The sequence below is a fragment of the Semicossyphus pulcher genome, unplaced genomic scaffold (genome assembly GCF_022749685.1).
Source record: "Semicossyphus pulcher isolate SPU_LCO1_2020_fin unplaced genomic scaffold, fSemPul1.0.p SCAF_10, whole genome shotgun sequence".
NCBI lineage: Eukaryota > Metazoa > Chordata > Actinopteri > Labriformes > Labridae > Semicossyphus > Semicossyphus pulcher.
In genome coordinates, this window is record NW_027211604.1 from 5,160,555 (window position 1) to 5,174,672 (window position 14,118).

The following is a 14,118-nucleotide window of genomic DNA, read 5'->3' on the forward strand; positions in this document are numbered from 1 at the left end:
AAAAATACATGAGACATGTTTCAAAACAATTCAGCATTTCAGAAATGTAGCCGCCTATTGATTAGGAATAATGTGCATTATAAAATATACGTTATAATAAGAAATACAGCAGAATACCTCTGCCAAGGTAAATAACAGAGATAAACTGCAGAATCTAAATGAATTAAATCTTAATTAGAAAAAGAAACAAACTCGACGCTCAGATGAAGCAAACAGTCTAAAAAGGAAAGCGACCGTCAGCCAGGAAAATCAAGAGTTACAACCGGAGCCAACCGTGGACGTCACACATGCAACACTGTCTGGATATCTGGGGAGTGTGCTCCTGTAATTACCGTTTATCGCCACAGGTGCCGCCAAAGAGAACGAAACAGAGATCTTTGAGATGACAAGTTTAAAGTAGAATGAGCTGAATGATTTATGTGTGTCCTAATATATCTGTAAAGTATAATAAGTAGGGCTGTCAAAATAACACATTACTTTTGATTAATTACAGAAAAAATAACACATAAAAAAAAATCTGACCTCAGACGTCAAGACAGGCCAAGACAGCAGCATGAAAGTTACGGACAACACACATCAACAACAAAGAAAAAACAGAAGATAGGATCTACATTCATGTGTAAGAAACATTAAAACATTATAATGCCTACGCACGATTACAAGCATATACGGCAGCTTTGAAAACATGACGGAAACACATGACACAATGTGCTTTTAAATGTGTATTTTTCTATCCATCTGAGATCGATCAACAAGTAAACTATCTGCCCTCGCGCTCTCCCTCTCTTGTACCCGTCGCCAGCAGGGTCTACACACACGCTCCGCAGAGAAACACACAGACAGAGACGTTCGGCTTTTTAAATGAACCTATATCTGTCGCTGTTTTAAAGCTTGTAGAAGGTGCCGATGTCATTTGGTAACGGTAGATCGTTTTGAAACGCTACGTTGTGAAACTGCTGATGAAGACAGTCAAACATGGCAGACAGAAAGAGGGGGGCGGAGCCAGCAGCTGTGAGCAGAGCTGCAGGTGTGTTGGGGGACTGAAGGGCAGCCGAGTGATTAGATTAATGTAGTTTGTGAATTAAGATTTCATAAGGTGAAGAAGTGAGTACAATTAAAGTGTGGAAGTAAGATAGAACCATCTAGAAACAGGGTAATCCAGATTAAGTTTACCTGTATTCACGCGATCACAGATATTTTACTTTTTGAATAAGAAAACTACCGCAGGGCTTCAAAACATTCCAGCAGCAGAGCCGCTGCACTGAAGTATTCAACAGCAGCGTGTTGGTTTACAGTTCAGGCTGAAATCCTGATTGCAAACAATCGTTGTTGTCGTTATGCAAGTAAGAGCCTTAGATGTTCCACGCTGAGAGTCACTTTTCACCCGTAACAGTCCTTGCATTGTTTATACCTTCACAGACATCAGCATCTCAATTATCTCACGTCAAATGTGACATCCTGGCACACCCGTGGTTGCTCTTATTTTCCTTTGCGTGACGAAACACTGCACAGCTGCATCTATCCAGGAAGTGAAGAAAATGCAATTCATCAAGAGACACAGCAGGAAAGCAGGAGGTGTTGGCACGGCAGGGAGAAAATGTTCAGCTTCCTGTACCTGAGAAGCATGTCCTCTTCTTAGCCTTATCACATTAATCATTGATGTGCCGATTAATAAGTTACAAATAAGTGTATGTCTGTGCAAACTATTCTGCAGTTGTGCATAGTGGAGGTCTTCCTCAGGACCCCCCATGGAGGTAAACTTGGATTTACCTTGGTTACAAATCCATCCTAATCTGTCATGGTACCTAATTACATGTGTGCAGCATGTGGTCAGTTCAGCCGTACAGGAAAGAAGACAAAGAATAACCATCAACCCATTGTGCTGCATATTGAAGAGTTTTGCTTTAACTGTATTTGTTGCAGAGGTACATTATGTTCTTACAGGTATGCCAATGTGTAACTTCAAGAAAAGTCTGTTTGTATATTACTGGATAATCAACGAGATTCTTTAATATTAAAAGAGTTATTAAAGATAAACCGAGACTGGGAAAGCCGGAATAACCAATGAAACGTATAATAAAAGTGGAACACACAGGAACGAGAAACATTTATTATGCAGCGTTGGTCGTCTGGCAGCAGCTCAGGAACACAGCCTGATACAGAAAGGAACGTCTTAGCTTGTGTACTTGCCAAAGAAAACAAACTATTTTATAATCCTCTTCATTCAATTTATTATAAAGTTCCTTTTCTTGGCTTGGCACTCATTTAAAATAACATTACAATCACAGAAGGCGGCGTTCAAGGCCCTTTAACAGACTTTTTTAAATTGGGATGAAGCTCCTTTCAGACGGAGCACGCTAAGACGCAGCGCGCAGCTGAGCAGAGCGCCTCTCCGGACAAGCTCAGAATAGTTTGGCCTCCATCTTGCCACAATATGTTACCAGTGCTACTGCTTCAGAGGTCTTTAGCACGGTTGATGTGGCAGTTGTTTCTACTGTATGTGAAGGAGTGGTTGTTCTCGACAAAGAATGTGTTGTATAGAAAGACTTTTCTCCAAGACGTTTACCATAACATAAACATGTGTTCAGTTTCCATCCATCCGTTGTCTGAACCGCTTATCCTGTTCAGGGTCGCTGGGCGCCGAGAGGCCGGGTAAACCCTGGATTCCTGATTGCTAGTCAATCACAGGGCAGACACAGAGGCCCTGTTCACATTTGGTATTACACATCTGTCCTGGGTGATCCGATCACAAGTGGACAGCTCTAAGCCTGCAGCTCACACCTGACATTAACGAGCCCTTGAATGCATCCTCAGTGACCACTTGTGATCGGATCTCACTTCCCCGCTCTGCATGCAAATAAACATGGAGTCTCCTTCATTAGACTCATCATATAATAATATAAAACATCATATGAAAGAATGTGATGCAGACTCGCAGCACAGAGAGGGGGAGAGCTGCTGCGCACAAGCACAGAGGGAGGGAGCGGGTGATCGCGGACTAGAGTGACAACATGATATAAAACTTAGTTTGAGCATGAAGCCCGATGCTCCTCCTCAGCTCTGTGTTTGTCCAATACATGAAACACAGCAGACTGGAGTCTCTGTTAACAGCGACAGACAGCAAGAAAGATCTGATTCCATTGACAAAACTTATGAAGCGTCGGTCTCCTCCCCGCGCTGCGTTATTATAAACTGTGATGATCTGCCCGCGGGTTGGAGCTCCTGCTCGTGTCATTCACGCCATGTGATGTGAACATGTAGTTTATACTTTATGGTAACTGTGTGCGAAAATACAGATAGTGTCTGCTTTTAAGCGAGGAGCAGAGCATGAAACACACACAGATCTGTGTCCTGCTCACTGAGCTGCACGATGAAAAACTCTGATTCACTTCATGTGGATCACTTGATTTTTAAACTGTGATAAACTGCTCCTGGATCATATCTCAGTCAGTCAGTCCGGAGTACAGACTACCTTTCACACCTACGGCAATTTTAGAGTCGGCAATGAACCTAACGAGCATGTCTCTGGACTGTGGATTCAAAGGGAACCCACGCATGCACAGGGAGAACATGCAAACAGAAAGGCCCATACGTCCGGCTGGCTGTCAGATGACTAACCACTGCCCCACCGTGCATCAATTTAATCTTTAGAAATCCATGTGCACACTTTGGCTACACAATGCTAACACACCTAGCATCCTAGCATCCACACAGTTAAAGTTCAGTCAAAGAGAAAAGAAGTTACTCTTTTTTTTTATCTATGCCGTTGGAAACCACAGTAAAATACTTTGCCTTCACAAATATGCATTCTGGTGCTAAAAGCATACTTACACTCCACCACTAATTACAGTCATGTCTTTATAAGAAACACACAGTCAGAAAAACAAATAAACACCCAGGATGACGCTGCTGCTTGGTCGCTCTGGCACCATCCAAATGATTCTCTTACTCTGACGTACACACCAGCAGGTAAGAGGGGACCTGCAGCAGAATCAGGTCACATGAGTGATTTAGCTCCGGTTCTCAGAGGTGCTCACTCAGGCATTGTGGATGTGCTTGGCTGAAGAGCCAATGGTGCAAAGCTTCCATCTGTGCAATCACGGCCTCAAATGATAAACTAACTCTTACAGTGTTCTGGCATACGGATGTTTGCAAGTTTATTTCTCATATTATTGCCTTTGTGCAGGTTGTGACACGCTCTGCCGGCGTCTCTCTCACACATACACGCATGCTTCACACATGCTGAATAAGGTGTGATGACGGAGGAGACGGAGAGCATGTTCACACTAAGCTGGTAGGATTCGAAAAAACATGTACTTCTGAATCCTCCTCCCTTGTGTATTGTAGGCCTGACTAACACTCACAGCTTTTCACATATAAAAACGTTAGCCTGCAAGTCACTCGTCCTACACATTATTTATTAGTTATTATGTGTTTTTGAATCACGTTGGTAAAGTTTGTTTTGTTTTTAAAATTGTTTACATATTTTAATTTAATTATTTTTCGGAGCCGCTCCTTCCTCCTGAACGAACAAGCCGTTTTGCCATTCAAAGGTCAGACCTTAGCCACGATTGGCTGACAGTATTTGGAGTGACCGATAGCCCCTCCCCCACGGGGGGGAGCGGCCACTTTTTCACTGTGAACAATAAACACCCATGTTGGAGACTTTTCTGATGACGTGGGCATCTTTAAATCATCAGCTACTACCAATTAGCTGGGACTCCTGACATGGAAGAAGAGGAGGATACCTGCATGATGGATCATGGCATGACGGATAATCTCACCATCCGTGACACAGAGACAGAAACCAATTATCCCAGCGACTCTCAGGGCCGCGGAGATGACGGATTCACAAAGAGCATATACAACCTGCACCAACATCTGTAATGAACAACTGGGTTCACGGAGCACAACTCAACCACCTTGAACTTTGTTCTTTTTCTAAAATTCTAAGCAAGAAACAGAAAGGGTGTAGGCAGAAGCTAACCCTCAAATTCCACAGGATCCGTCTCCGGTGCGTTCCGTGTGCGCCGCCACTTCCGGAGTCGATCGCACCCATTCAAGTCAATACTTGTGATTCCACAGCATGCGCCGCGGTCCGTCTCCGGCGCGTCCCGAAGCGTGTCTCCGCTCTGGTCCGCTAAAGATACGCGCCGGGTCTATTTTTGACGGAGGCCGCTTCAAACACGCTAGAAGCTGAACAGAGCAGATCGTTCCAAACAGGAAGTCACACACGAAAGCAGCATACAGCATCCAGTCATTTCAAAATAAAACACCATGTACAGACCGGTACAGACTCCCATTTTTTTCCGTTTTCATAACAACAACACGCTGAAATCTTGCAAAAAGAACACTTTTAATGTAGTAGTGTACTCAGCCATGGTAGAAGCACAAAAATCAGGGAATGATCTCCAAATGAGCAGATAATCAACCTCGGAGGTGCAAACTGAACTGTTGTTTGTGTGTTTAACGTTATCGCATGATTTTGCAATTCTTACGCAATCTGGTGATCTCGGGAATCCAGCTGCTTGGGCCAGCGCTCTGCTGCGCTGTGGATCAGACACGCTTCTTGTGGGCGAGGGCTCGCGCCGTCTGATGGACCAGAACCGCGGCGCCGGACATGGATCATGTGGGATCCAGGTGTAAAATAGACTTATAGCCCCTCTCTGAAGGAAAGGCTGCATTAGCAGAAACTAGGCACACATACATACCTAAAAATCTTTGAATGAAGAACATTAACTGAGAAATAGAAAATGCATCTCTTCATTTCTCCGAGTGGTAAATAAACTCTTTAACGACGTCTCCAACAGAAGGGGCACGGCCTCTCCCTGCTGAGTGTATGACCCTCCCAACATTCTCCCTTGACAATTGAGGTGGTTTATGAGCTGCACACAATAAAGGGGCAGGACTCGAGATCTCTGGTTAAAACAAATATCACACTTCAGGCCCGGGTGGGTAGCGCCTCTGGTGATCTCCTGACAACCCAAAGATGTGAAACCTGCATGCAAAATATGAGAATATTCAAAAGCTATGGCCCCTTTAATGTCTGCTCTGTAGCTAACTGACACACATTATATTTATACAAAATCATATCTGCCATCTTTCACTGTTTCACTACTCCATCACTTTTTTTTTATCCACAGAGAAACACCTTTGGAGTGTTTCCTTTGACCTCTGCAGGTTTTTCTTATCTTAAATTGTATGTATGCTAGCTTTATAGGCTGAAAAGGTTATACACAAGCCACCATACAAAGCAAAGCTTACAAGCACATTTTCAAAAGTTCCTCGATGTTGGTGCTTTTCTCAGCCTCACCGGGAGTTTCTAAAGAAGTGCCCTTTAAAAATATTTTTTAGTATTTCTTTATCAAACAGAGCGAAAACAGAGATTACATCGAGAACAGGGGATGAAAGACGCAACAAAAGTTCAAGGCTCGACGCTCCTGCACATAAAGATGTTTTAAATCTATCAGCATTCCTGACCTTCATACAGGTCCCTCCCATCGATTATAAAGCAATGCATTTACAACTGCATGCACTGCAACAAATGTGATGAAACAAGTGATCTCTGCGGATGATAAAATAAAGTCATCAGGAAAAAAACAGAGCTAATCTTATGCTAACCTGCGATGATGTGGCATAAAGACATGAAATCAGAAATACTGCTGTCATTCTAACAGCGAGGCGTGTCGCACTGATTGACACACAGAAAAGAGGCTAATCCACAGGAGGTGAGGGGAAAGCTTTCCTTCAAGTAACCTGATTCGGTTTGACGTGATTAATACATGCAAAGAAATAAGATGGATTAAGAGAGCTGTCAAACAGAACAACAGGCGAGCGGGGACAGAGACAAGAGGAATTTAAATGTGACATGCTAGAGCTGCTTCTGTAGTGGGGGAGAAGGACCTCATTTACATGGTACATGAATTAACTCTGGGCCACTAGTTTTAGTGATTCAAGTGCGGTGTGCTTACTAAGCAGAAAATTACAGCGAGAGTCTGAATGACGAGCCCCCCCCCACTGTGTGAATGGAGAGGATGAAGCTTGAATGGGGAGGCTGTCTCAGATGAAGATGTTTGCTCTTCTTTATACAACAGTAAAACACCTGGTGAAAATGTACGAGCTGCATCAGCGACCTGTCTGACATTGTTTCAACTTCATACCACTAATAGGCAATCTTGTGCATCAGGTTGGCAGTTAAAACAAAACAAGAATGGCTGCCTCCCTGTGCCTTATTTTTTTTAATAATACAAGACATAAGGACATAAAATGATGATATTACACACACTTCTACTTTGTTCTTCCGATTTGTTTTACAGGTAAATGATCAAAAACAAACGTTTAATCCTTTAAAGATCTGCGCTATGCTAATGTTAGCAACCTCTGCCCCTGCATCTCATTCTTTCCGTCACCTCCTTCCCCTCTTATGCATATTTCTTTTTAGTCGCTTTGGAGTTGCAGATGCTTTCATGCACAATCAAAACAAGTCGAGTCACTTCAAGCTGTGTCTTGATTAATTGTGCACATTTGTATGAGTCACCTTTGTAGAAATATAAGAGTGTGTGACAACAGAGTGTTTGAAGAGATGTACATGTGTATAACTCACCTGTGTAAAGACATCAAGTGTAGTCTGTATAGCACTTCTTACATCCATGTCAGCCATGTCAACCATGTGAGTGTGCTCCTCAGCCTGTGATACCTCACCTGTCTCCTTCTTCTTCTTTTGTAGTCCAGCAAACAGCTTTTAGGTGCATCACTGCCACCTTCTGGTTAGAGTGCGCAGTAACATGGTCATGAAGCAGGATCAAACATTGGGAGTGCGATTGTGTGGGACATCAGTGTGGCTGTGATTTGGGCATGGACACAAGATATTGCTTTTATACAACTACCTAAAATATGACAGAAAACAGGAATAAGCAATTAGACATCATTTTATTTTGTTATTTAAAGCACAACTAGTTCCACAACTTGACTGGAACTGGAGATTTGCCAGGCAACACACAACCAAGCACACTCTTAATACTTGTGTGTCTGCAAGCTACTGCAGATCAGCTGCTTTATGTACATATCTGCAGGCTTGGATAGCAGGGCCGGCTCTTGGCATAGGCGATATAGGCGGTCGCCTAGAGCGCCATCTGCTGGAGGGGCGCCGCCAGGCACCCTTGGCCTTGAGGAAAAAAAAATTAAAAATTAAAAACAATAAAAATAAAAATAATTTTCTATGCCCAGTCGCCCTCCTTTGTGTGTTCTCTCTTGAAAATGATTAAAATATTAACAAATAAATAAACAATGATGTTCCTAAAATGTGGTGCTGTCACATGACGGGTCAGAGGGATCAGAGGTCAGGTCACAGACAGGTGATGATTTTGTTACGCGATGAAAATGCCGTCCAAGCCCTCGGGTGCGCAGAACAAAAAGAAGAAAAAAGGAGGAGAAGAGGAAGTTACAATATAAAGGTAAAATTAGGCTGTACCATTTTTTAATCATGCCATTTTGTGTGAAGACGTTTTATTTATTTCTGCTTGCTAGCTACACCGTGTTTAATGTGAAATGTGCACTGCATCGGCGCTGTTTATGTTTGTGATGAGTTTTCATTAGTTTTCTACACAGTTATCATCTCTGCCTGTATGTCCGGTCTGATTTGGTATTTTATTTCAGTTTCATCACGTCATCATTATGTTTGGTCGAGTTGAAAATTAATTTTACCATAGTCATCACTAGTATATTAACAACTGACAACTTACCTGAAAGTTTGCTGTTCTTGTTCAAATTAAACTGTTGTGATTGTTCATTTGGCTTGTGTAATTTAATCGAGTGTGTGTGTGTGTGTGTGGGGGCGGGGGGGGGGGGCGCCGGAGAGTAATCTCGCCTAGGGCACTAAATTAGGTAGAGCCGGCCCTGAGTAACAGAATACAAGTCATGGCATTACGTAATTAGGATTACAGATACATTCATTAAAAATGGGGATTTCTAGCAGGATTACTATTTTAAAATGAAGATATAATACCAAAGATGCTCTATAACATCTGGTGTCTCATTTCTAAACCGTCCATCTGAATAACTCTGATAATACCATGCACCTGCACGCACACGTTACGCCAATCCACGACACACCACTCCTCAAAGTTGCCATCAACAGTCTGTGGTTGCCATGTGGTAAAAAAAATGCTTTCACTGGGGGGAACCTGGAGCAACATCGCATCACAGTGCAAGTTATGCCTGTGATTATCCAAGGACTCGACATCTAATTGAAAGAAACATTTGCAGGTAAGACCAACCGCTAACGTTAGCTGCACAGAATTCCAGTTAAAATGTGAGCTAACCTGTCGTCTTCTTCCACGACTACCGAAAAATAGTTTGTGACTCTGGTGACGGCCGCAGCCGGGATGGTGTGGGTAAAAACACAACTCCAGACTGGAATCAGTTGATGGCAGATTGCTTGAAGTTTGAGCGTAAAGTTGTGTCCATGGAAGTAATCCAAAGTAACTGAAAGCAATCAGTTACCTTACTTTAAAATTGATACTTGGATCAGGTTACTGATTACATTTTTTAACAGGTAGCCAAACTGTATCAGAATACATTTTTAAAGTAACCCTCCCAACCCTACATATCTGTATGTTTCCATATCTTATGCAACCAGTAATAGAAGAGTCTGTTGACAGTTGCTTTGGTGCATCTATGACAAATACACCAGATAAATCAATTTAAGGCTGGATTCCAACACCTAGACTCCCATAGCAAGTCCCAAAACATGCATGCCAAATGAATTATGCAGAAAACACCAGGATGTCCTTGAACGCTGTCGCCCACTTTAAAATGTAAAAATACTCTGGGTCTCGACCAATCTTTAATCAAACATGTTTGATCATCATTTGACACAAAGATTTTCCCTTTTAATATTTTTATTTCTGTTATGGTCTGGTGTTTTCTTGTGTTTTGTTTTTCCTGTGGCTCTGTGTTTTCTCTCCTCCTCCCCCTCCTCTTTATGTTACCTTTTCCCACAGTGTGTGTGTGTGGCAGGAGGCGTGGCTGACTCACTCTCCTCTGGAGCTGCAGCAGAGGCATACCTGTTCTCAATCTTCCAGCAATCACCCGCTCCATAAAAGGGTCAAGACTCCACCACTCTGCCAGATAACTACGTTTAGTTCGGTAGGGCTGTTGCTCATTTTTTTGCCTCCAGTGTTTGTTAGTGCTGTCTGCCAGTCCGTGTTTTTTCCTGTTACTTGTAGCTTTAGCTTCCGTTCAAGCTTTGCTGTTGCAGCTTTTCCTTTGTGTTTTTTTGCCAGGCAGCCTCCAGTGGTCAGCCAGCCTCCTGCCACCACCAGCTGGTTCATTTTGATTTAGCCCTTTTTGGACTTTTTACTTCATTCATTAAACACCTCTAAACTGCTGTCCGTGTCCGTCTCCTGCTACAGTGGTCCAAACACGAAGACCCAGCCTTAAAAATGTCATAAACAGAAAAAATATATATGAAAGCTGATCTACAGAATTACACAATAGGAGCGTTTTATTACCAAACTTTAAAGAATCACTGTCCTGCTGCATCCCGTCACATTGTGCAGTATGCAAGCCACCGTGCTTTCTTTGCTATTCTGACCCACAATCCTCTGCGCAGCTGAAGTTACATCAGCTCAGCCGAGCCGCTGAGAGAGCACACACTGGTGCTCAACAGATTGTGACGGGTGTTCGAGCACACTGATGAGCATGGGGCGTCCAAGGAGATATGATGACATAGTGAGTCCCCATTCTAAGCATACTGCATGGAAAAGTACATACCCATACTGCATTGGCTGCAGTACGCACTATAGTTAAAAGTAATGCAGGATTAGCTCCACTTGGGATCTCATCAGGCACTATGTGGGAAAAAAATCTCCCATTCCATTCATAAACAGTACTTGTGATATTTGTTTGTGTTATACTAAAGATAGCGCCTGGTAACACCAGAGAGTGGAGAAGCAGCATTTATTTGCACCCCTACTCAGAATGTGTGGTGTTAAAGAGACAGCTTGGCAGCGCTGTTGTACATTAAAAGTCTATTAAAATAGCAACACTTTGTCACTTCCCTCTGTGTCTCAACTCTTCAGCGTCTGCATAAGATGCATTGAGATGAATGTAAAAGAAACCCGTCTGAGGCTGTAAAAGAGACTCAGGGAAGCTTCTTTTAGTGACGTGGTCCATCGACAAAGTCCACAAGGTCAACTTTGCGATGTTTTTTTATCTAACCGTAGTTTATTGTGCCTAACTCAAACCCAACAGGGCCCAATCTCCACACTCATGGACTTTGAGGCGCGTTCCCTGTAAGTATGTGAGCGCTTTGCAGACTTTCCTTAGGGACTTACCCAGAGTTCATAGCGAACTTGGTGATGTATACAACTAAATGTAAAGAAATGTTTGTACACTGTAGAAGTATTCAATAAAGTTTGAACGACGTAAGTGACAACAATTAAATATTTGCATTAATTAAACCTTAATTTGTGACTTTTGATAGTTTGTTGAATAAAGCTTATCTTATCTTAAAATATGTAAACACTGTAAGACACAAATACATGCTGCAGGTCGGCTTTTTTTCTTATTAGATTTAATGACCCATCTGGTTTCCGGGCAACGTGTGATGCCATGATAGTGCTTCCCATTCCTCATTTAATGCAGTTCTCAAACCCTCATTGACTCACGCAAGACATGCCTGACGCCATTAAAGTCCCTGAGTGTTCAGTGCTCAGGCTTTAGGCTGGAGATTGGGATTGGGTCAGGGAGTTTGACGTTAACTACATGAAGGCCAGGAAGAAAACAGTGTGTCTGACAGCATGAGACGCGAGAGCAACCCAATACGCTTGTGTAAGACGCAGCAGCGCTGTGACAAAGCATCGGTGTTTGAAGACATGGGATGAAAATGTGATGGAATAGTTTTGTTGTTGGCAAATCAGATACAACGATGAAACAGGAAATGAAACGGTTGTGTTATTCAGCTCATAAGATAGATTTCTTCATTTTGTTCCCTCCATCTGTCAGCACAGTGAATGCTGTTAGTGACACCAGTTTACATGTGAAATTTCACCATCGTGTAATTGCAAAATTCCCCTCATGAATAAAGTGTACCACAAATACATGCGATTACACTGAAACAAAGGGTTTGAGATGAGCTTCTGAGATGCTTACTGTACTCAGTTGGCAATTTGTGAATATAGCCACTTAAAAAACATGACAAAGGAAATGTCAAATATTGCACATATTTAAATGCAATATAAGCTTGAGATGCAGGAACCGAAGAAGCCTAAAACAAAGCAAGTGCATTAAAGCAGAAAGGCAGAGATATGAAGTGCTGTTGATTCCAGCCATGCTCACCCAGCAGCTTCCCCCAGAGCAGCGGGGGAACCTCGGCCCGCAGCTGAAGCTTGTCAACAAGCTGTCACGGAGGCAGAATGTGAGTCGGTAACTCAGTCTGCCCACACTTCAAAATACCCCCTTCAGTCCGTCTCTGCCTCCTCCTCCTTCAGTTCCACTTCAGCGAGTGGCTGGCAGTCCCCTGGTCTGATGTGCCCTCTATTATGTAGGCGCTGCTCCAAGATGCAGGCGCATAGTGAGACGTCCCTCAAGGTGCTGATCTGAGTCCGGCTGACAAGGGCGTCCAGGTTATTTACAAGAAAAGATATCGCTATTCCGTTTCCAGGTGTCACTCTCTGTGGGACATTTATAGGTTTCCTTGGCTGTGTTTACTCTCTCTTCAGGAGTTGATGGAAGCCCAGAGAGAAGGTTAAACTATTTGTTTCTGTCTGTTTGTCACTGTGGCCTAAGTGGTTCTGCCCTCTCTGTCAGGGGTTATAGATTTGATTCTCTGGTCTTTCTCCAGCCGTCACCTTGCACGGGACAACTTCACCTGCATGTCATATTAAACTTTGCTGCTCCCTCAGCCATCAAATTCATGTTCGGTGGGCTAGAGGTGCAAACTTTGCCTTGGGTAAGAGTCTGCGTGGTGTGATGCGTCATTGTTTTTCACATTTTCTGCTCTTTCATCCTTTCTGCAAATACAATAGGGCCAGGAGGCAATTGCAGTCACTGTGACAGTGCCATAATTCCTTGTGGCATAGCATTGTTTACACCATGTTAATGGCTGAGATCTCAGTGACATCAAAAGTAGTCAAAAGGGGCAAGAAAGCAGGAAGACAATGACACGGTTAATAAGCAAAACAAATGTTGAAGTTAGTCTCCCTTATTGACTGACTATTATTGATATTTCTGATTGGTTTATTTGCTTTTTAGAGCCAACATGGGCTAAGAATAAGGCTTAACTGTTCACCTGGGGCCTGGGCCCTACTTGTACAAATTCAGGGGTCAAAATGACTAATAGGAACAAAAACATTTGGAATCGGTCCAGTAGATGTCCTCCGCCGTAGCTGCGATACAGCTGCAATGGCTGTAACATAATCCCCTGCGCCTGATCAATGTACGTCCACTAAAAGTGCTTGTTTTTACCACTGACAGGCTCAGTTTTCACTCCAGGTGTCTGACAACATTATGGAAATTATCCCTACAGAGATCGTCCTGTTTTTTAAGTGTAAGATCCTTTTTGTGTAACCAGAAACTGAAGTCTGGCTCAAGCAGAAGTCTCTCTCTGAAATCTCAGAACAGGACGGTGGTTCAAATGCCTCACCTTCATCGCTGAAATCCGGTAAATATTCAGCCATGGCTTTAAAATATATTCCTGCTGGCGGTCCTCTTCGTAAACAAATCCTCTCTCCAACTCTAACTCACGTTTCCACCGTCCTGTTCAGGTAACTCCTCCCCACCCGCGAGATATCAGAGCGAGACTTCTCCTTGAGCGAAGACTTTGGTTTCTGGTTACACAAAAAGGATCTTACTCTTTAAAAACAGGACGATCTTTGTAGGGATCATTTCCATAATGTTGTCGGACACCTGGAGTAACAATCTGTGGCAAAAACAAGCACTTTTAGTGGGCGTACTTTGATCAGGCGCAGGGGATTATGTTGCAGCCATTGTGGCTGTATTGAGGCTACGGTAGAGGCTGTTGAGTGGACCGAATCCAAAAGTTTTTGTTCCTATGACTCATTTCGACACACACATATGTATAAATTGGGCCCAGGTTTAAAAATACCGAACTCTCCT

At 43.1% G+C, this 14,118-nt stretch overlaps 1 protein-coding gene across 1 annotated transcript in view; it reads right to left on the minus strand.

Moving 5' to 3' along the window:
- Positions 1–12,955: 12,955 nt before the first annotated feature.
- LOC138595525 (trichohyalin-like) overlaps positions 12,956–14,118 on the minus strand; it is a 38,540-nt gene continuing 37,377 nt past the window's right edge. The window contains exon 4 of the mRNA XM_069666842.1: positions 12,956–13,013. Coding sequence (XP_069522943.1) covers positions 13,005–13,013 — 9 coding nt within the window. The 3' untranslated portion in view covers positions 12,956–13,004. The remainder of the gene's footprint in view (positions 13,014–14,118) is intronic.